Here is a 24569-nt window from a genome sequence, read left to right on the forward strand (position 1 = left end):
TATTTCCCGCCAAGGAAATATCCTTTTCTAAGTCTGTTGTTATATCAGATGATCGCTTTGGAAAGTGAATTTCCTCAAGGTAGGTGCCTATCAAGGCACTATGCTTGGACTTGGCCTCCACACTCTCCATAGCTTGTAAATTAGAAAGAGATGAGTAAAAATCTTGGGAAAGCAATTGGCTATCTGGGAGGAATAGTACAGTTTTTTTTCCTGTATGTGAGCATATATGAGGGACATACATTTGGGCTGATGTCCGCTTAAGAGCCCTCGCCAACATTCTACCATATTTGTTGCCCTGTTCGTGAAACGTATGTGCTAGACACCAAATTTGCGGTGGGCCTGTGAATACAAAAGTTGTTTCAATTGTGTCCTTAGGTCAGCCAATTGGGTACCCACTTGGGAGTCTCTACCTTTTTTTTATGTTGGAAAGAAAGCTGTGTAATTTGAGACAATAAGTTTGTCAAATCAGAATTCAGTTTTTTTCTTCAGATGTGTGACCTGGACAATAAGGGCTACCCTGGCAACAGCCTTGTGTGCTTCCCATATCACACTCTCCGAAACCTCCCCAGCTATGTTCTCTGTAAAATATTGTTGGATAGTTTTGCATATCTCTCCCACCACTGCAATGTCATCTAATACATTTTCATTATGTCGCCACCACCATGGCTGGCGGGATTGGGTCGCACCTGTAGAACAAGTTCTACTGGGGCATGATCCGAGATCGCGATGGGATGGGTTTTGGTGGAAAAAACACTGTCAAGATGACCCTGATCAGTCAAAAGCATGTCAATCCGGGAATAAGACTGGTGCACCTGCGAGAAATAGGAAAAATCTTTATCATTAGCATGCAAAACTCCCCAGCAGTCCACCAGCCGTAAATCCCGAAAGGACTTGGAAATATGATTCTGAGCACCTAACGACAAGGAAGATCTACTAGAGGAAGTAGCCAAATGAGGGTCTAGGCAAACATTAAAATCTCCTTCCATTATCACAAAACCTTAGGAGAAGTCCTGTAATACATTAAGGACCTTTTCCAAAAAGGGTACTTGGTCAGAATTCGGGGCATAGATATTAATCGGTGTTAATGGGTTGCCAAAAAGAGTACCTTCAACCATAAAATATCTACCCACAGGGTCCTTCAAATGCATCTCTTTAACAAAGGAACAAGTCTTATGGAGATCTATAGCCACTCCTTTGGCCCTTTGGATAGAGGACGTACTCTGAAACCAACAGTCAAACAAATAAAGTAGTAATTTAGGAATTGATCAAGGCCTGAAATGGGTTTTCTGTAGCATCAAGATCTGAGGTTTGAAAGCACAAACCTCCTGCCAAACTCTGCTATGCTTAAAGGGAAAACTAAGTCCTTTGACATGTCCCTTGTATGATATCACTTTAAAATCAGACATTGCAAAAATTAAAGAGTCGGACGTGACTAAATTCAGTTGACCGGGGAAACAAACAGCAAAAAATATTGCAACAGTAAACAATAATAGACAAAACTCTAAGGCCCCTTTCACACTTGTGCGACTTGCCATGCGATTTGGGAATGCAAAATCGCATGACAAGTCATTCTCCATTATTTCCAATGAGTACCATTCATATCAGTGTGACCTGAAGTCGCACCGACTTCAAAGTAGTCCCTGCACTACTTTGGCATGATTTTGAGGCCAAAGACATTCAAGCCCAGTCAAAATCACGGCAAAAGTAGCGGCAAAATCATGCGACTTTGAAGTCGCACAAGTGTGAAAGGGGCCTAAATGTAGATGCCGTGTCATCGACCTCTGTGCAACAAAAACAAAGAACATTGGCAACATAAAGTAAACAAACCCTGTAGGGTGAGCACTCAGTGTAAAAACAGAATGGGATGAACATATAGTGGGAAAGTGTGTAAGCCATACCCAAGCAGGCAGCTCTTATCAGAACCACCCACCGCATGAAAATGATATAATGTAAGAATAAAGTTCAGCCTTGTATAACACTCAAGTTGAAAGCATACAAAGGAACCTAGCAACTCGAAAGTTGCTGTTAACCAGAATATTGCAGACTCAACAAGCAACAGAGTTTCACAAATCAGCAAATATAAGAGTCTGAGAATGGGCAAATAACACCCTGTGGTTCACCCGGTCCGGGTGGTAACCAGTACTGAAGATCTGTAGAAAAGAAAGGCCCAGAATTAACAATCCTGTGGTGGTAATCAGAAAGCGGAATATCCCTGGAAAAAGCCAGGTATTCAACAGAAAGACATCCCAAAATATTTCTAAAGAAGAAACCATAGGGCACATCATGCATTTGGTGATCCCAGGGGATTACAGATCCTCTTTCTCTTCCAGCATGATTCCAGCCAGTCCCACTTCAAAGTGGGTTGAATAGAGACACATCAACCTCTCCAAATCAGGGAAGTCCACCTTTGAAAGGTTAAACATTTGTAAAAACTGTGAAAGGCTATCCTTGTCTCGAAGAGTGGCTGAGACCCCCTCTATAGTGGTTGTAAGCTGGAAAGGGAAGCCCCAGCAGTATGTAGCCCCCTCACTTCTTTCTGGGCATTACTGCTACAGGAATCGGGGCAATTGGCTGAAGAATAGCGGTGGGTAGCGGAAGCTCCGGGTTCAACTACTGCCCTCCGCCATGGCCATGGCCATTTTCATAGGATCATGTTTTTCCAAGTTGCCTCTCCTACAATCCCATGTGTAATCCTACATGTAGAACAATACAAATAGTGTATCTAGTGTATCTTTTGCAGAGTCATACCTCTCTGTTTGGAAGTATTGTGTGCTTGCCTTACTATGTCCTATCTCAGACTGGTTTCTGAATGCGAGGGGCCCTTTCATTATCAGCCGCTAATCATTTTGATCAAGTGTTGTAAAGAGAAAAACTGCAGTATATGCCCTGCAGTGAGAAATATTTTTGGAAAACATGTAAGGCGCCTTACAGATAATTGCTTTTCTTTCCTTCCACCATGGGTGGAAGGAAAGAAAATCATTTGACTCCTCCATCAACACAGTCGGTGTTGATGAGGGAATGCCTCCAGCAGCACTATTGTGTTCTGCTGACGGGGAGTGCTGAGAGTCTTCCCAGCTGCCAGAACACAATGATTACTGCTAGCACCTATAGCCGCCAGTAGTAATAGAATGTAAAAAAGACTTGGGTACAATCAGCCTGCCCATACATGAGATTTAATTTCATGTATGGTCAGCTGAAGCCTGAGGGTTCAAAAAGATTTGTTGCAGCTCAGTGAAGACTTCTGGGAAGAGTAGTGAGCCAGTCACATAAGCAGGCAAAACAATTAAGGGGGGATTTTGTTTATATACAGTGTAAAGAATGGCTCCACAATGACGCACTGCAAGGAAATAACATTTAACATATTTAGTATCACAGAAGCTGCAGATTAAAAAAAAATTAGTAATGCTTGTAAGGGGGCTTGTGATTGGCTGTCTGTTGGCACCAAACTGTGCAAGTCCCCACCCTCTTTCTTCTAGAATATGACAGCTACCCACCTCCTGGCAGATGAAGCCCTTCGCCTTGTGTTACACTCCTGTCCGTAGTCTCATGGCATCCTCGGCCACAAAAATAAAGGAATGTCAACACATGAAACATATTTTCCACACTTCACTGTAACTTCCCGAAGATGGTAATGATATCTGACATTACATACACACAACACATACCAACAGAATTATTTGTCTGTACACAGGAGCAGCCATTCTGTAGTTGTCATTTAAGTGCGGATCGCCAGCACATAATCTGTAAGCCAGCCATCTTTCCTTTGTACCTCCTCTTTCCTTGGGGGCACCAGAGTTAAGACCACTTTCCCCTGTATATGAAGTCCACAGCATTCAGCTTCCATCACCAAGTATAATCAAGGTGCACACATAGTATATCAGTCTCGCTCTATGTCCCTTCCATAGCTCTGCCCAGCTGGGTAAGATCCCAGATGACACATCCTCCCCCAGATGTACTAGTACTCACTTTAGAGGACCTGGCCTGGCCTGGAAGGCCATTTTCATGACACTAGCAGCCTGCAGAAGACAAGAGTCAGGATGATGACAGCTACTGAGTGTTGAACCACCTCATCTGGGGTTTAAGCCCTGTTAAGGGCCCTTGGGCAGTAGCTAGTAGCAGACTACATCTGAATAGCTCTGGGATGTTTGGCTCCCATGCCCCATCTCCCTAGGCCCCTCCTATTCTGGTACTTTATGGGTAATAACTCCACCCATTACATCACTAGAGGAAGGTTTTCTCTAAAAGGGACCTAACAATTACCACTGTGCCTATACCAGACAATATTTGGAACAGAGGAATCTAGTGGCAAGCAAGCTAATTGCACCTGCTAACATGTTTAAAGACATTTAACTACAAAATGGCTTATTACATGTGCTATTGTATTTTTTTGTTTTTAGCAACAAAAAGGATTGTTTTCCTCTTACTGTAAAATCCTTTTCCTGAAGAATTTATTTGTGGACTCAGTAGAGCTCTGTGGTATAAATGGTTCCTCCATGTGGATGAATTCTAAAGCTAAGTACACACTATAAAATTCTCTACAGGGTCACCTCCCACCCAACATACTTTGATTGAAAAGGCAAAGGGGCCAAGGGGGAAAACTGTCGGCTGAACAGCAGCTGCATTCAATCAGATAAAGCTATTTGGGTGTTCTGATACTGGCTGTCAGAAAACAATATCCACAGTAGGAGTTTCCTTCATCTGTACTCTATAGCATGGTTGGAGGGATCTCTTAGACTAATAAAGGTTTGGCTTTTCTTTTCAACCATACATGTTATACCTACCTGCTCTGTGCAATGGTTTTGTACAGAACAGCCCCGATCCTCCTCTTCTCAAGTCACCGTCGACACTCCTAGCTCCTCCTTCTTGACCAGTGCCCCCAGGAGCAAGTTGCTTGCTATGGGGACACTGCTGCTTGCTATGGGGACACTGGTTCATGCTCGCTCCCAAGCCTCGCTCTATGTGTTCATAAGACACACAGAGCCCTGCCCCCCGCTCTCTCCTCATTGCCTCACTGGCTTTGATTGACAACAGTTGGAGCCAATGGCTCCTGCTGCTGTCTCAGCCAATCAAGGAAGGGAGTCTCAGTACAGCTGAGGCTCTTGTGCACATCGTTGGACCGAGAGGGGGCTCAGTTTATTATTGCGGGGGGGGGCAACAGCACACAGAAGGTTTTTTTTACCTTCATGTCAACTCCAGTGATTAATTTTGAACTACACACATCCATGTGCAGTTTCACCCATAATGCTTCAGCATCATCCCACTCACCATCAACTAGGACCTCTTTCACAGTCATTTTGAGTTCACTTCTCACATAGTGACAGACACTGCCACCTGTACGTTGTACCCAGTCTCTCTGAAAGAGAGCACAACCAAGAAAATTTATAGCTCACTCATGTGAAGAATAAAACCAAGGTTCAGCAATACCAATTAAATCCTAGATATCTTCATGCACTAAAGCTTTCAACTCTTAGTTTTCTTGGCAGACTTCTGGCATTAGTGAACAAACACTTTAATTCATTATCACATTTTGCTCTTGTGTTTTTCATATCTTTTTTAGTAGTACAAATAGTACTATCATTTCCAATTGCGGTTTGTAACATTGGAACCTTCCTATTACCTGCCATAACCCTCCCTCCGTTTATTCCCATTCCACTCTCCAATAATGTCTAACTGACCTCTCTGCCCGATTGAATTCTAGTTCACCCTCCTGCCTCAATTCTAGTTTAAATACTCCTTCTGACTTTCCATAAACCTCTCCCTCTCCCCAAGCACAGCAGACCCCCTTCCATTTAGGTGCAAACCATCTTTAGCATATAGGTGGTACCCCCATGGAAAGTCAGCCCAGTGCTCTAGAAACCCAAATCCTTCCTTCTTACACCAGCCGCCAACTTTAGCCATAAATTCAGTTCTCTAAGCACCCTCTGTCTTTCCTGTATTGCGCATGACACAGGCAATATTCCAGAGAATATACCTTGGAGGTTCTTCCCTTCAACTTGCAGCCTAGTTCTTTAAATTGATTCTTAAGGATCCTCCATCTTCCATGTATTCTGTCATTGGTTCCAACATGGGTTAAGACAGCTGGGTTGTGCCCAGCCCCTCCAAGTAACTTATCAACTCTATCCACCACATGCTGAACCCTAGCACCAGGGAGACAGCAAACCATTCAGTTAAGACTATCCTGGCGACAAATGATTCTATCAATCCTTCTGATTGTAGAATCCCCTGTTACTACCAACTGTCTAGGCCTACCTGCACTGCCCTAACCACCCCTACTAGATGGGCTGCTCTCCTGACTGTAAGGGGTAGAGGTGACATTTAGGGCTGCCTCCACATCTTCACTCAACTTGGCAAATTTGTTTTGATGCTCAACCACAGGGCTGGGTTTGCTTTTCTGTGAGCCCCTACCATTCCTCCTAGCTACATTAACCCATCTTTCTACCTGATAATCCTGACTTACCCCTCCCTCCACCCTCCACATCAACCCCTATTAACCCCCTGCTCAGTGAGCAGAAGGCTCCTTTCAAGGTTGTCCTTTCTGCCCAGGGTTGCATCTTGCTCCTCCAGATCTCTAATGTGTAGTGGGATTAAATAGTAATGACACCAGTGCTGGGGGATAATATGGCTTCCACTGACACCAATGCTAGGGATTATTATTGTGTGTACTGACACTAATGTTTAGGGTTATTACTGCATCCACTGACACCCATGAAAGGGGGTTATTTGGTATGCAATTAAGAATTTGAGGTCAGAGGGAATGGGATGATGTAGAAATGTGTTTTTTTTTTTTTTCTTATCTATGCACAGTAATTTTTACTGCTTTAAAACAAATAGAGCTAGCAAACAGAATGTATCATAGGACTGATTAGTGTGTAATTATATGTATACTCCTTAGAGCCGGTTCACACTGGGGCGACTTGTCAGGCGACCTGGTCACCTGACAAGTCGCCGTGGGACGCCTGCCATAGATTAGCACAGGACCCGTTCTAATAGGAGCGACACAAGTCGCTCCTACTTAGAAAAAGGGTCCTGTACTACTTTGGGGCAACCTGGAGTGACCTGCATTGACTTCAATGATATGAAGTCTGTGCATGCCGCTCCGAGGTTGCGGTGCGCGCTGTGAACCACGACTTCACAGGTCGCCCCGGCAAGTCGGGTCGCTCCTATGTGAACCGGCTCTTAAGCCTTCATGTAGGTGACATTTGTGGCAATTCTGTCAATATTGTGTAGCACCCTACAGGTAGGTGCTAGGTAAATGTATAGTGGGCATTGTCTGCCTAACAGCAGGGCTGTGATTTATTTGGCTAGGGTGTCAGGGCTTCCAGATGTGCCTGCTGAGGGGAAGAAGTATCCCCACTGGCTCCTGTGAGAGGCTTCTTATAGCGCAGTGTGGGAACCCTAATCAGGGGACACGTCCCAGCTTGTAACTACCCCAGAAGGCAGATTAGGCTGCAAAGGATTCTGGGAGTGGGTATAAGTTTGGGGGAAGTGCGTGGCACAGTGTCTTTGGCGGGAGCAGAGTCCCAGGAGGGAGAGTACGGCTGTCTCTCCTCCTGTCTGAGGAGTAGGATATCTTGGGGTGTCGCTTGAGTATCCAGAGAGTGCTGAGTTGAGCTGAGGGGATCCGGTGTGCCGAGAGCCTGCGGAGAGCAAGAGGGGTCCAGTCCCAGGAAAGCCTACACAGGTAGTGAGTACTCAGGATTGCCCCTGGGGGTCTGCCTGAAGTCAGAGGGGACCACTCCGGGAAGAGGTTCTGGGATCCAGTGCCAGCTAGCTGCAAGGGGGAACCTAGGTTGAGGACCCTGAAGTTACAAAGGGGGTACATAGTCAGTGGACCCTGAAGAGTTACAGTCAAGGGGACACCTGCATCTTGGCCCTGAATTTTGTATAGAGGGTGTCAGTTGCAAGTACAGCTATACAGAGTTCTTAATCATACTACCTCAAGCTGGTCAAAGAGGGGGACAGTATTCAGTGATTTATACAGCATAACAGTGTCAGGAGTTCTACAGTTTCACAGTCCTGGATCTTCTGGACTTTCAGTCGAGGATTCAGCACTTCTATCAAACTGCGGTGTGTACTCCGTGTTAGTGAGCGTTGGCTAGAGCTGGCTGGCGTCAAGGAAGCGCCAACGGGCATTTTTTAGGATCAAAGTCCCAATTGTAATTCAAACCTAAAGGAGTATTCTACTCATTCCCTTCTCCCATCCCCTTTAACATATAATAAAAACCACAAACAAAGATGCTGGAGTTGTCGCTGCTTCAGTTGTCGCACCTGGGGGCTCAGCTCACATGGGCTGGAGAGGATTCTGGTACTAATGGCAGACCCACATCAGGCCACAGGCCTGGAAACCTTGCTACAATTGTATCATAAGTTACATGGTTAGAAATCTCCTGTCAATGTTTTTTTAGGAACAGACCATCAACAAGGACAAGCCACAGTCCTAGATACTGAAAAATCTAAATGATATTGAGGAGGAAAGGAAGGATGCACAATGACAATGTCCTGGAAGAACTCTGGGGTTGTGTTTGGTCAGTTCCCAATGTAGCCTAGGTGGTCATAGCCTGGCCTAAAATATTTTGGTCTCTGAGATCCGGTTCACACTCATGCGATGCGGGAAGGCTGCGAATCCGCAGCCTGTTCCCGCATCGCACACGCACCCCCGGCAGTTCACACTGCCATATGCGATACTCTGGGGGTGTCAATGTAATCTTAACGACACCCCCAGTTTGATCGCATATCGCAGTGCGATCGTGTAGTTCGCACAGGATCGGATCGCACAAGTGTGAACCGCTGTGCGATCCGATCCTGATGCGGCTTCCAAAAAGGGTCCCTGTGCGTGTTTGCTGCGGTGCGAATTTAGCCATACAAAGTGTATGGCTAAACTCGCACCGCACAGCCGATCGCATGTAATGAAGGAGCAGTGCGCTCCGACATTACATGCGAACCCGGCACTCACATGAGTGTGAACCGGGACTTAAACAAAAACACAGAGCAATTATGTATAGGCACATATTATAAATGTAATAAGGAGCCTTGACTGCTAAAACTCATCAGTCTTTGGTAAAATGTGGTGTTCTGTATTGTAGGAACAAACTGGTCTTTACAGATACTACAAGAAATAATGTTGGAAGTGCACAAAAAAGAGCCAACAACGATCAAAGGTATGCTGGAATTTGGAAAGCCAGAGAAATATGAGGTTGGTATAAAAACCTATCAATGCTTTAAATATTGAATAAATAAGGATAATACATACCGGTAATTGTTTTTTTTTTTTTTTTTTTTAAGATAGCATGAAAGCTCAATAACATCCATTGTTATCTAGATATGGTACATTTAAGTGCTAACTGGTTTTACCTCATGTCGGACCTCTACAATGAGACCACTGCTTCCTGACAAAAAACAAGAGTCTGACTCTTCAGCTGCTGGCAGGGGACAGTCTTTTCTACTCAAGTTATGGCAGTTTAGAAACAAAACAAACATTGAACGCTTTTTATGTTTTGATGCACCTGGAATGTATTTAGCTAATTAAAAGAGTGAGTAAAATCTAGGACCTCATACACATTACATAAGGGAACTGGCAATATGTTGGTGACAAGAATCGCATGTTAATTTCCAACCATTTTCCTTTTCTCTCAAGTATGATTAAGGAAAAATGATATACAAAAATAGAATACAAAGAAGTTATTACTTTGTCATTGGACTGTCCATTTTTCAGTAAGCGTCTACTCTGGTAGACATAACCAAGCAAATATCAAGCTAGGCTGGCTAGTAAAGCAGGGCAAAGTGCAGTGATAATATACAAACTGCAGTAAGTCATAACATCCAATCAGATTTCACTTTACTGCAGTGAGCTCTGTTAAGAGTAAAGATGAGCTTAAAGCATAGTCAGAATAAAAACTACTAAAATCAGCACACAGTACATGACTTACTATTAGCCCCCGTTCACACTGGGGTGACCTGGTCACCTGACAGGTCACCGTAGGTCGCCTTCCATAGAGAAGCTGCGGACCCGTTCTAATAGGAGCGACACAAGTCGCTCCGACTTAGAAAAAGGGTCCGGAGCTTCTTTGGGGCGACCCGGAGCGACCTGCATAGACTTCAATGTTATGAAGTCCGTGCTGGCCGCTCCGAGGTCACGGGGCGAGCAGTGCGCCGCGACCTATGAGGTCGCCCGGCAAAGTAGCATAGCCCCAGTGTGAATGGGGCCTTAATGAACACCGTCCTCCTGCCATAGTCATTCATAAAAGCTGATTCTACAGCTTCTATGAATAAAACAGCATACATGAATGGAGGGTGGATGGGGTAGATGATTAAAAAAAGTGTCCCACTGATTCAGAGTGTGTTTTATTCATAGATCTGGGCAGAAAGGCGGGCAGAGTCGGGAACTCTTGATGAATGCAAATGACAGCTCCCTTAGTCTTATTAACCCCCAATGTACCAGAATATTATGACGCTGGTAGGTAGGTTGTTAAGGATGCAGGTGCAGGCACTGCTTAACATGTGATATCACCACACCAGCCCTGTTCATTAATGTAGCTAGGAATCCCCAGCAATGTAGCAAAGAAACACACAAAAACACAAAACTTTGACCCTCCACATCATCCTCCTGATTAACATCCTATATATATACATAACAAGAACCAAAGCCAAAATAATAATTCAAAAGAGGTGGGAGTGATCAGTGAGAACAAATATTAAAAAACTAAATTAGATAAAAACCTGATTTGGGTCAACCACCTCCGATGAAATATAATATGTGGAAAACAAGAGATACTATCATCAACTCACTGGGCTAAGCAAAATAATCATTTTATAACATATGTAGCACCCTCCAGGGTTTGTTGCTAGGTAAAGATATAGTGGGGCCTTGCCTGCTTATCAGCAGGGCCATATGATTCAGCTAGGCTGACATGTGCTCCCAGGTGTGCCTGTTGTGCTGGGGAGTCTCCCCACTGTGTCCCAATGAGGGCTCTCATTGGGCAGTGGAGGAAATATGGCCAATAGCACGCCAGGGCTTGTATCCATCCTGGAAGGGCAGATTCTGCCACATAGCATTCTGAGAGTGGGGTATAAGTCTGTGGGGCGCGCATGTCAGATCGTCTTTGGCGGGAAGCAGAGTCCCAGTCAGGGAGGTGACGGCTGTCTCTCCTCCTGTCAGAAGAAACTGGTGTCCCAGGCGACTTGCCTGAGGGGATACCGGGCTGAGCTGAGCTGCAGAGAAGGATCCAGGGTGCTGAGGACCAGCGGAGCTGTTGGAGAAGAGTTTCAGGAAAGCATTCTGAGTCGTGAGTACTGCAAACTACCCCTGGGGTCTGCCTAGGAGAGGGGACCACTCCGGAGAAGGTCAGAGGGATCCAGGAGCTAGCTAGCCGGTGTGGAAGTGTGGCAAAGGGGGTGCCAGTGTATGCCCTGAAGAGTAAAAGGGGGCACCAGCGGTTGGGCCCTGAAGTGTTAAAGTGTTGAGAGTTGCAGCAGTAACTACAAGTGGCTTCCTCAGTCAGGGAGGACTGGAGGAAGCAGTGCAAAGGACTTTTGAGCTAACAGAAGTGTCAGATGTCAGTTTCAGTTCAGTAGCAGCCAGAGGTGGGGGACTTGAGTCACATGACTTGACTTAAGTCAGACTTAAGTCACCAGTTTGAGGACTTGAGACTTGCTTGACTAAAACTAATAAAAGACTCTACTTGACTTTGACTTGGTATTCACGACTTGAGACTTGACTTTGACTTGAGACATATGACTCGAAATGACTTTACTTTTTAAGTTATTAAATATTTGCATTTTCTCAAGATGTGTTAAAGCAAAATGAATGTGCCTGTTATGTTTATGACACCACACTAACTTAAAACACCTCAGTGTGTTCTGATTTTTAGGACACTGGCTGTTTAACTATGGAAATACTTAACATTTTTTTTTACGTTTTTAGTGACTGTGGTGTTGAAACATGACCACCGGAAGGATTTTGAGCTGTTTGGACATTCAAAGTGTTTCTTTAATATGCCAAGAAAAAAGCACTAAGCAGTTTTATTAATGTTGAAAATTAAACAAAACCTTACCTGACCACCACTGACTTGACCAAAATAAATGACTTGACTTGACTTGCTTGACTTCTAGCAGGGACTCGACTTGACTTGCTTGCTTTTCGCCACAGTAACTTGGGACTTGCTTGAGACTTGAAGGTTAAGACTTGAGACTTGCTTGTGACTTGCACATGTGTGACTTACTCCCATGTCTGAGCAGCAAGTCAGTGTTCACAAGCGCCAGTAAGCATTTGTCGGCATTCGGCCGGTGCCAAGTCAGCGCTAGAAGGCATTTTTTCCTCAAGTGTCCCATTTTTGTAACTAGTTGAGCCAGAGGAGTATCCCACTCATTCCCGTCTCCCATCCCCATATATAATAAACAAAAAAAACAAAGATGCCGGACTGTTCATTGTCTCAGCTCTCACACTTGGGCAACCAGCTTAAATGTGCTGTTGGTGTTAGCGGTAACCCTGGCAGACCCATCCCCACTCCCCAGCACCAATGCTGGAAATTCTGCTACACGTATATTAAATATAAACTGGTAAACTTTAAAAAAGGCACCATAACACACATCTACATACACACCTAAAAACTTACATCGACTTCACTCACATGAATGTTACTCTAGCTTATACCCATACAAAATATATGTGTCCTCATAACAATATTTAAATGTGAACTAAACAAATGGATAAAGGGTACATAGAATGGTAAATCTGGTGATTCTATGAATGATCAAAGAAATGGATTTTGTGCTCCCCAGAGATCAAGCCTGTGTAGACACAAATGATAACACCATTCATGAGCGTATGTCCATCCAACATAGATAAATGTAGATTCCAAGGGTTATAGTGGCAGGTATAAAAAAAGTCTTGTGCTGTGATATATTGGTTGTGCCCCAAAAGGGTCACTAAAGGGGAAGAGTGTTGCAGAGGAGGATACTTGTTCAAGGCCTTTGTCTATATCTCAGCCTAATGAGCAAGGGTCAATACCCATATTGAATGGTCAACGTGTATGCATAAACACTTTAAAGACCTCCCTCGCATACAAGTAAAGTCCAATCCATGTACAGTGGGCACATATAGCCTACTACCTTGATTGATTCTCAGAGGTTCTTAGTTATGTGTAATACAATATCCATACAATCCATATAGACAGGTTTGACTGTTTTCCACATGTGAGCTCTTAGCTCATGATGTAATGAAAGTTGGACACATGCATGTGTGGTATACTTAAATCAGTCCTTGGTGTGCGTATAGGCTGAAATCCCAGCCCAATGTAAATTGGACTTCTTAATCCATGTTGGATCACCAGACAGTAGAGTGAGGACTGGAGGTGGACTGTAGAAAAAGGTCTGACCAGTTTTGCCAGACACAGGTTGGCTGCATCAGAGCCTAATGTATCTCTAAGCCAAGAACTCACTTGTGGAATATAGTAAAAGTAAAACCTGGCTATATTGACTGTATTGATACTGTATTACACATAACTAAGGGCTACTGAGAATCAATCAAGGTGGTAGGCTATATGTGCCCACTGTACATAGATCGGACTTTACCTTGGAATCTTCATTTATATATGTTGGATGGACATATGGGGTTATCATCTGTGTCTTTACAGGCTTAATCTTTGGGCACAAAGATGCCACTTCATAGGCAGTGTCAGGGCATCCCCCAGGCAAGTCCTTTTAATGCATAGTTGAGAACATTTAGAAAAAGTTTTTAGGGACATCTATTTTTTTTTCTGTGTCCAGAAAGCCACTGTAGACCATGGTTCTACAAGAAACATATTTAATTATTTGTAGCAGATTTGTTTGTATGTATGTGTGTGTATAATATATATATATATATATATATATATATATATATATATATATATATATATATATATATATAATAACTTAAATGTATTTTATTGGGATTTTATGTGATAGACCAAGATAAAGTGGCACATAATTGTGTAGTGGAAGGAAAATGATAAATGGTTTTCAACATTTTTTACAATTAAATATCTGAAATGTGTAGCGTGCATTCGTATTCATCCCCATTTACTCTGATACCCCCAACTAAAATCTAGTGGAACAACTTGCCTTCAGAAGTCACCAATTTAGTAAATGGAGTCCACCTGTGTGTAATTTAATCTCAGTATAAAAACCGCTGTTTTGTGAAGCCCTCAAAGGTTTGTTAGTGAATCTTAGTGAACAGACCGCATCCTAAAGGCCAAGGAACACACCATACAGGTCAGGGATAAAGTTGTGGAGAAGTTTAAAGCAGGGTTATGTAACGCTCCTTTTGTAGTAGGCTGGATTTGCAGCTGCAGAATCTCCACTCAGTAGTCATGTAGAGATGTGTTGAATAACCAAATCCAACTCTCCAGACTCACTGTGGGCCTGTCAGCTTCAGCATACAGATATACACACTCAATAAGATGTTCCTGGAGTGATAGGATGTATATGTTAGTATGAAGATGATGTGCTGAAGGGACAGGTGTGAACAGTGACAGAGATGGTAAGCACTTGATAGGAATGTTCAGGAGAGTACTAGATGGTATTAGGTAGAATGCAGATAGGTTAGTAATCGAGTATGGTAACAGGTGGTAAGGATAGCAGATGACAAATACAGGATAGACTAACCCAGTGCAAGGATAGATGGTAGTAGACTCAAGAGCTAGCAATCTATGTAACAGTGCAGATGATAGAATTAGTATGCATAGATAGTAACAGTCCTTAATGTGCAGAGGTAGATAGTGTAAGTAAGGTTATGGAGGATTCCCCTGTGGGGTACTTATCACTAGTAAGGTTAGTAGTAGAAGGGTCCAGTAGTGAGGGAGTGATCCAGTAGCGAGATACAGGGATCAGTAGCGAGGTTCCGGTCTGTTTCCAAGTAAAAGAAAGTAGCTGGAGGTTCCGGTAGCAAGACAAGCTTGTAAGCATGTGGACACACTGGCAGGTTGAACGAACAATGTGAGAGAGAACGCCGGCGGTTGAAATAGCCGCTCTGCGGCGCTCGGTGATGACGTCATCCGTCTTAAAGGTGTATGCGTACCACCTAATTAGAAAGGTGGGACGCGTATTAGAAAAGGAAATGGAAAATGAGGGTACCAGAGGTACCAGAATCTTACAGTACCCCCCCCTTAAGGCCGGCTCCGGAAGGCCTATAGTACTGGTTTCTCCGGGTATTTCGAGTGAAACCTTCGTATAAGCCTAGGTGCGTGAACATCAGTGGTATCCAACCAGGTGTCGTCTTGGGGTCCATAGTTCTTCCATCTTATGAGATACTGGAGTCTTCCTCTGTGGATACGAGAATCCAAAATCTCCTTAATCTCATATTCTTCTCCGCCTTCAACTTGTACTGGAGGTGGAGGCAAGATGGTAGGCCTTATTCCTTGATTAGGAACATGGGGTTTCAGTAGCGACACATGGAAGATGGGATGGATCTTGAGATCTGCTGGTAAGGTGAGCTGTACTGCAGCTTTTCCAATAAGTTTCTTAATTGGGAAGGGTCCCAGAAATAAAGGTCCAAGCTTTTTGCTAGGGATCTTTTAATCTTAAATTTCTTGTCGATAGCCAAACGAGGTCCCCAATAGCATACTGAGGAGAAGGTCTTCTACGTAGGTTGTAGTACTTCTTTTGTTGGCTATGGGCGCGTGAGATAGTGGTATTAAGTAAACCCAGAGAGTCCTTTATTTGGGTAAGATAGTCTGAGGCTACTGGGTTACTTGATGGTAGGATGCGTGGTGGAAGAAGTGTGGGATGAAACCCATAGTTCAAGTAGAACGGACTTTGCTTAGTAGTACTGTGGGTTGCGTTGTTATAAGCAAATTCCGCCAGAGGGAGAAGGTCCACCCAATCATCCTGTAGGTATGATGTGTAGCAATGCAGATATTGTTCTATACACTGGTTGACTCTTTCAGTCTGTCCGTTGGTCTGAGGGTGGTAGGGAGAAGTGAGCTTTCGCTCAATCCGTAATATTTGACAAAGAGCTTGCCAAAATTTGGAGATGAACTGTGAACCACGGTCGGATAAAAGAGTCTTTGGAATTCCGTGTAACTTGAACACATGTTTCATCAGTAGTTCCGCTGTTTGTTTAGATGAAGGTAGTCTACGGATAGCGATGAAATGTGCCATCTTTGTCAGGTGGTCCACTGACACTAGGATGGTATTAAATCCTTTAGAAGGTGGTAGTTCTACTATAAAGTCTAAGGACACAACTTCCCATGGAACCTGGGGTATTGGTAGACTGCAGAGTAGACCAGATGGTTTTGTAGTGTCAATTTTGGACCTTGCACAGATGTCACATGAAGATACAAATTTTTGTACAGACGTCTTCATATCAGGCCACCAAAACTGCCTAGTAAGCAAATTAAGGGTTTTCGTCATACCCATATGTCCTGCCATGGGCACATCATGTGATAACTCCAAGATCTTGGTACGCATAGTAGGGGGTATGTAGAGTTTGTTGTTGTAGTAGAGGAAGCCTTCTGCATCAGTACTTAGTTGTGGTGGAGGTGAATCCAATCTTATACTGTGCAAAATCTCTTCCTTCAGGGAACGAACAACCCCAATAATACGTTCATAGGGTATTATGGGAATAGAAGGGATTTCAGCGCAGTTATCTTCGGTTAATCGTGATAGCGCATCCGCTTTTTTATTTTTGTCTGCAGGCGTGTAGGTCACTAAGAAGTTGAATCTTAGGAAAAATAATGACCATCGTACCTGCCGGTGGGAAAGAGTTTTGTTAGTCTGGAGGTATTGAAGGTTTTTGTGATCTGTATATATGAGTATTGGTAACCGGGTACCCTCAAGTAGATGTCGCCAATTCTCCAGTGCCAGTTTTATGGCAAGCAACTCCTTTTCACCCACTGGGTAATTCACCTCTGGGCTGCTTAATGATTTTGAAAAGAAAGCAACTGGGTGGAGTGGTGAAGTATTTGTTGGTCGTTGGGAGAGAACTGCTCCTACTGCCATATTTGACGCATCTACCTCCAGAATATATTGGAGGGATGGGTCTGGATGGCGTAGTATGGGAGCAGAAGTAAAGCTTGATTTTAACAAGCAGAAAGCTTGATTTGCTTCTTCTGACCATTTGAATGGTTTCTTTATACTTGTCAGTTGTGTAAGAGGTCTCACAATGGCAGAAAAGTTCTTGATGAACTTCCTATAGAAGTTTGAAAATCCAAGGAATCGCTGTAATGCCTTACGAGTTGTTGGTATAGGCCAGTCCAGAATACAGGATATCTTGCTCATATCCATCTTAATTCCGGTTTTGGATATGATGTATCCTAGGAATAATATTTCTTCTTTATGAAATAGGCATTTTTTCAATTTCACGTATAGATTGTGTGTGAGTAATCTGGATAACACAAGTCTTATATGTTCAGAGAGAGATCGAGAATAGATAAGTATATCGTCCAGATATACTACAACACAGACATCAAGTAAGTCTCTAAAGATGTCGTTTATGAACCTTTGGAAGGCTGCAGGAGCATTACACAACCCGAATGGCATCACAAGATATTCGAATAATCCGTATCTGGTTCTGAATGCTGTTTTCCACTCATCTCCTTTACGGATTCGGATTAGGTTGTATGCCCCTTTCAGGTCTAATTTAGAAAAGTAAGTAGCCCCACGCACTTGTTCAATGAGTTCAGGGATGAGCGGTAAAGGATAGAGATCCTTTATTGTAATCGTATTTAATTGCCTATAATCGCTAATAGGCCTAAGACTTGAATCCTTATTGCGGACAAAAAAAAGTCCTGCAGCTGTGGAAGAAGTAGAGGGTCTGATGAACCCTTTTGTCAAATTCTCATCCAAGTATTCCTTGAGATGAGAAAGTTCATCCTGTGAAAGAGGATAAACATGACGAAAGGCAATTTGCTGTTAGGGAGTAGATCGATAGTACAATCATAATCCCTATGGGGAGGCAACATTTGAGCATTTTTTTCAAGGAATACTTCGGACAGATCCTGATAGCATAGTGGTGCAATCTCATCTGACACCACAGACAGGATCTTTCCATAAGATGGGAGGTTACGCGTAATCTCACAATAGTGAGAAGGGAAAGACAAAGTCCGTCTTTTCCAATCTATGATTGGTTGATGTGTGTGTAACCAGGGGAGTCCCAAAATAATAGAAAAATGGGGGGTGAAGATAGTATATCAAAAGTGGTGGTCTCCATATGAGACTCGTTAGTAGTGATTAGGAGTGCTTGTGTCTGGTTGGTGATTGGACCAGAAGATAGTGGAATACCGTTAATGAAACTAACAGAAACAGGTTTAGGTTTTGAAATAATAGGTATTTTATTTAAGGTAACAAAACATGTATCAATATAGTTTCCACAAGATCCGGTGTCGATCATAGCCTTGGTGGTAATCCTAGTCTGGTCCCACTGTAATGTCAAATGAACAAAGAGATAGGGGTTAGAAAAGGAAGTCGTTAATCCTCCTAGCAAGACATATGAACACTCACCCTCTTTTTTGCGGACAAGGGGACAGACGCTTATCAAATGATCCGGGGATGCGCAGTACATGCAGAGGTTTCTGGATCTTCTTCTGGCTCGTTCAGTAGTTGATAAAGGTGGGTGTATGGTTCCTACCTCCATGGGAGTAGGGTCAACGGCCGAAATCCGAGAAGGACTAGACAATGGCATTCCCATTTTCTCAGCCTTTCTTTCACGCAGTCGCCTGTCGATGTTGATACTGAGTTGTATTAAGGCATCCAAGGTGCCAGGTAAATCCGCTCGGGCGAGCTCGTCTTTAACAGCTTCTGACAACCCGAGTCTGAATTGAGTTCGCAGAGATGTATCATTCCACCCTGAATCAAGGGTCCATCTTTTGAACTCAGCTACAAAGTCTTCTACGGGTCTTCTTCCTTGTTTTAAAGCCCTCAATTGAATATCAGCAGTACTCTGCCTGTTGGGGTCATCATATAAACTAGCGAGTTCCGCTAGGAATAAAGAATAGGAGTTGAGAAGCTGATCATTTTTCTCAAAGAGAGAGTCTGCCCAGGCCCGTGGATCACCCGTTAAGTATGAGATAACGGTACAGACTTTAATTTGATCAGTAGGGTATGTACAAGGTTTTAACAAAAAAAGCAATTGACATGCGTTTTTGAATTCACAAAATTTTTTCCGATCACCTGTAAACACTAGAGGAGGGTTTATTTTAGGTTCAGGGGGTTGAGCAGCAGTGAGCCGTGAAAGATGGGTTACCTGCTGCATCAGAGTCTGATTTTCTTCTTTTACTCCAGTAAGAGCAAGCATTAATGCATTTACTTGTTGTGTTAATTGTGTCACTTGAGTGGGTAATTCTGCTGAATCCATTTTTTAGGTCCGTTCAATCTGTAACGCTCCTGCGTTTTTGTTAGAGGCTGGATTTGCAGCTGCAGAATCTCCACTCAGTAGTCATGTAGAGATGTGTTGAATAACCAAATCCAACTCTCCAGACTCATCACTGTGGGCCTGTCAGCTTCAGCATACAGATATACACACTCAATAAGATGTTCCTGGAGTGATAGGATGTATATGTTAGTATGAAGATGATGTGCTGAAGGGACAGGTGTGAACAGTGACAGAGATGGTAAGCACTCGATAGGAATGTTCAGGAGAGTACTAGATGGTATTAGGTAGAATGCAGATAGGTTAGTAATCGAGTATGGTAACAGGTGGTAAGGATAGCAGATGACAAATGCAGGATAGACTAACCCAGTGCAAGGATAGATGGTAGTAGACTCAAGAGCTAGCAATCTATGTAACAGTGCAGATGATAGAATTAGTATGCATAGATAGTAACAGTCCTTAATGTGCAGAGGTAGATAGTGTAAGTAAGGTTATGGAGGATTCCCCTGTGGGGTACTTATCACTAGTAAGGTTAGTAGTAGAAGGGTCCAGTAGTGGGGGAGTGATCCAGTAGCGAGATACAGGGATCAGTAGCGAGGTTCCGGTCTGTTTCCAAGTAAAAGAAAGTAGCTGGAGGTTCCGGTAGCAAGACAAGCTTGTAAGCATGTGGACACACAGGCAGGTTGAACGAACAATGTGAGAGAGAACGCCGGCGGTTGAAATAGCCGCTCTGCGGCGCTCGGTGATGACGTCATCCGTCTTAAAGGTGTATGCGTACCACCTAATTAGAAAGGTGGGACGCATATTGGAAAAGGAAATGGAAAATGAGGGTACCAGAGGTACCAGAATCTTACAGGTTAGGTTATAAAACAATATCCCAAGCTTTCAACATCTCATGGAGCATTGTTCAATCCATTACCTGAAAATGGAAAGGGTATGGCACAACTACAAACCTACCAAGACATGGCTGTCCACCCAAACAGAAAGGCCAGGCAAGGAGAGCATTAATCAGAGAAGCAGCCAAGAGCCCCATGGTAACTGTGGAGGAACTGCAGAGATCCACAGCTCAGGTGGGAGAATCTGTCCACAGGACAACTATTAGTCATGCACTCCACAAATCTGGCCTTTATGGAAGAGTGGCAAGAAGAAAGCCGTTGTTGAAAGAAACTGTTAGATATAACCTTTTGGGGCTAAACAAAGTACAGGCAGACAGTCTGTTGTTTCACTGAACGCTGCTTTTGTTCGGAGCAGGAACTCTTCTTTTTTTTTTTTTTGAGGCATAGACAAAACATGAACTCACAAATGTAACACTGCCATCTAGTGGTCATACAATGTAATAGGCACACAGCAATGACATACAGTGGTTGTTGCTGATTAAATACAAACCTTGTATGCTAACACCCCCACTCAACAACTACTATCTATGTCCATCCCATTTCTGATCTAAGATCCACAAATCTGGTTCTAGCTAGTGGCTTTGTCAAAGCATCAGCACTTTATGTGACAAATGTGACAAATGTGACTGAAGAAATATAGTGAATGTACAGCTTGTGTAACATTTTAAATTTGCTGTTCCCTCAAAAATAACTCATCACACAGCCATTAATGTCTAAACCGCTGGCAACAAAAGTGAGTATATTACTAAAGACAAATTGGGCCCAATTAGCCATTTTCCCTCCCAGTGTCATGTGACTCGTTAGTGTTACAAGGTCTCAGGTGTGAATGGGGAGCAGGTGTGTTAAATTTAGTGCTATCGCTCTCACTCTCTCATACTGGTCACTAAAAGTTTTTTACATGTCACCTCATGGCAAAGAACTCTCTGAGGATCTGAAAAAAGAATTGTTGCTCTACATAAAGATGGCCTAGGCTATAATAAGATTGCCAAGACCCTGAAACTGAGCTGCAGCATGATGGCCAAGACCATACAGCTGTTAACAGGACAGGTTCCACTCAGAACAGGCCCCGCCAATTGAGTGCACTTGCTCAGCCTCATATCCAGAGGTTGTCTTTGGGAAATAGACGTATGAGTGCTGCCAGCGGTTGAAGGGGTGGGGGTCAGCCTGTCATTGCCCAGACCATATACAGCACACTGCATTAAATTTGTCTGCATGGCTGTCATCCCAGAAGGAAGCCTCTTCTAAAGATGATGCACAAGAAAACAATTTGTTGAAGACAAGCAGACTAAGGACATGGATTACTGGAATCATGTCCTGTCGTCTGATGAGACCAAGATAAACTTATTTGATTCGGATCGTGTCAAGCGTGTTTGGTGGCAACCAGGTGAGAAGTACAAAGACAAGTGTGTCTTGCCGACAGTCAAGCATGGTGGTGGTCTGGGGTCATGGTCTGAGGCTGCATGAGTGCTGCCAGGACTGGGAAGCTACAGTTCATTGAGGAAACCATGAATGCCAACATGTACTGTGACATACTGAAGCAGAGCACAATCCCTTTCCTTCAGAGACTGGACCACAGGGCAGTATTCCAACATAACTACCCCAAACACACCTCCAAAACTACCACTGCCTTGCTAAAGAAGCTGAGGGTAAAGGTGATGGAGTGGCCAAGCATATCTCCAGACCTAAACCCTATTGAGCATCTGTGGGGCATCCTCAAACAGAATGTGGAGGAGCACAAGGTCTCCAACATCAATCAGCTCTGTGATGTCGTCATAGAGAAGTGGAAGAAGCTCTGGTGAACTCCATGCCCAAGAGGGTTAAGGCAGTGCTGGAAAATAATGGTGGCCATAAAAAATATTGACACTTTGGGCCCAAATTGGACATTTTCACTTAGGGGTGTACTCAGTTTTGTTGCCAGAGGTTTAGACATTAACGGCTGTGTGTTTGAGTTATTTTGAGGAGACAGCAAATTTACACTGTTCTACAAGCTTACGCTCACTACTTTACATTGTAGCAAAGTGTCATTTCTTCAGGGTTGTCACATGAAAAGATATAATAAAATATTTACAAAATTGTGAGGGCTGTACTCACTTTTATGAGATACTGTATATATACTGTAAATATATAGATATAGCCCAGATATATTGCTGTCTTTGAACAAGTTAGCAGGTAAGCTGATCAATAAACAGTCAATGCGGTTTAAGCATCTTGTCTCCCTGAGACTAGGAAAATAGATATGTCAGCCACTGTATAAGCATTGGAGCCAGTATACTGTATAAACCCATGAAGAATTAAGCTCATGAACTGTAAACCTGGTTGGTGTATCAAGGGTTAACTGGATCAGTGTACTGGGAGTAAAAAGTGGCTGCCTTATGCAAAGCTCAAGGGAGATAAGGTGTGGACAGATAAGAGTAGCAGAGTCTGCTGCCATGTATACACAGTTATTCAGTTTAAAAACTGTGTAAACACTAGATGTAAGAAGTCACCTCTAGCTCACCAAACCTGGTCCTTTTCAGCTTCTCTTCTAGTGCTGGTCCATGGCCGCTTCCAGTTTCCTCCTTCTTCAAACCACTTATCTTGACAACTTGCTTCTCCCAGCTGCCTCCACTTACCCTAATGCCGCCGGTTTCAAATAGACCACAATTACAGTGTGCTGTTAGCTATCCATTTTTCAGAGACAGAAAGGCATGGCTGGGCACGATCACTGAAGGCCAGCTACACCCCCTTTCCTTAGTCCTGCTCAATCACTTCCTTTTTCCTTGCAGCAGGCCCTGTTTAGGGGATGTTATATAGGTGTCCTCTAAAGCTAAGCTGCCTTGTGATCACTGCTGGAGAGGTTACCTGAGGTAGGGGGAGCGATCTGGGCCCATGTATGTGTTGACAGACAATTACCCTGCCCGGCAGCACTGCAGTGTGAGTGTCTGAACTTCTACTGTCTGTCTGTGATCAATCTTGATTTTCGGAATAGGCCGTGGGACAAGGTCAGGTTGGGACATGTTGTAAATATTTGTGAGTGTCCCGGGTAATTCAGGACCGTTGGCAACTATGTTAACCTCCCTGGCGGTCTGATTATGCCAGCATTTTTGAATGTCAAAGCGGTACATTGTTTTGCATGGAAATCTGTTGTTTTATATTGTAGGCCTGCAATTCTTAGGAAAAAAACTGTAAAAATTATTAATAAATTATTAATAAAAAATTAATAAAAATAAAAGGAATAAAACCGTAAAAGTGCAGGCAGGGCACTGGACAAAGCACTAGGGACAAAACTGAGGGGAAATGATTTAATATAGTAATGTAATTCTAACAGATTACAATGTATCATGTCATGTTTAATATACTTTTTTTAAATTTCCGCCCCCCTGCGTTGCGGCGCTTGCATGGAAGGGAACCCTGAAGATGGATGCCAGTGTTCTATCAAATTCTGCCACCGAAAGTGACATTCAGACAAGAAAAACTTACTGTGCATGCGCAATGCATTTGAACATAGCAGCTATGCATTCCAATAGCTTTCCTAATGTGACAGAACACGAAGCAGCTGCGGACATCTTCTTACAGCCACGCAAGTCTTGAATTTTACATTTATTTTAGCAGTAAACTAACTATGTAGACTGAATAACAGTAGTACATTTTTATTACTATTGTAATATAGTAAATATAGCGAGTAACCTGCAGGTACAAGGTGGCGACAGCCATCTTGCTACACTCAGCCGCGGTGAAATAGTCTATTTCTGTATATAAGGTGAGTTTACGGCTAAAATCAGTCTGAAATTCAAGAGTCGCTTGGGTGTAAGAACATGTGTGATGCTGCTTCGTGTTCTGTCACAATAGATAAGCTATTGGAATGCATAGCGGCCACGTTGGATCGCATATGCCGTAAGTTTTCTTGTACCAACGTTCCTTCCAGTTGCAGAGTCTTATAGGTAACGGTATTCTGATAGAACACCGGCACCGGCCGGAGGACATCAGGGGATCGTAGGGACAAGGTAAGTTTCACTACAGGGTAACCCAAAGTGTAGCTGGAAGGTTACCACTTTTGGTACTGAAAATTAACCCCGAGCCACACTTGGGATTACCGCCAGGGAGGTTAACTGAGTTTTTAATTTTTATTGTTTCACTTTAGGCATTCCTAAAATCCCCACCAAACAGAATTCTTACAAGCCAGATAACAAGGATAGCTCACCACAAAATTGTGACAGTGTTGAATTGTAAGTCTTGTTAACTTGCTGCACATTTTACTGGCAAATTGTATACTTGCACAGCACTTGAAGCACAAGCTTTTTCAAATTCAGCCACAGTGACCCCTGTGGTGGGATGACTATTTGTCACGT

At 43.4% G+C, this 24569-nt stretch overlaps 2 protein-coding genes across 2 annotated transcripts in view; both read left to right on the forward strand.

Annotated features, from left to right (window-relative positions):
• The window catches only part of LOC309549693 (sulfotransferase 6B1-like), a 607359-nt gene that overhangs the window by 190763 nt on the left and 392027 nt on the right, over nt 1–24569 (forward strand). The window lies entirely within an intron of this gene.
• LOC309550611 (uncharacterized protein) overlaps nt 1–24569 on the forward strand; it is a 134499-nt gene that overhangs the window by 96974 nt on the left and 12956 nt on the right. The window contains exon 10 of the mRNA XM_082250954.1: nt 9084–9193. Within this exon, the coding sequence (XP_082107080.1) occupies nt 9084–9193 (110 nt within the window). The remainder of the gene's footprint in view (nt 1–9083; nt 9194–24569) is intronic.

Source organism: Pelophylax lessonae (genome assembly GCF_965119305.1).
Source record: "Pelophylax lessonae genome assembly, chromosome: 3".
NCBI lineage: Eukaryota > Metazoa > Chordata > Amphibia > Anura > Ranidae > Pelophylax > Pelophylax lessonae.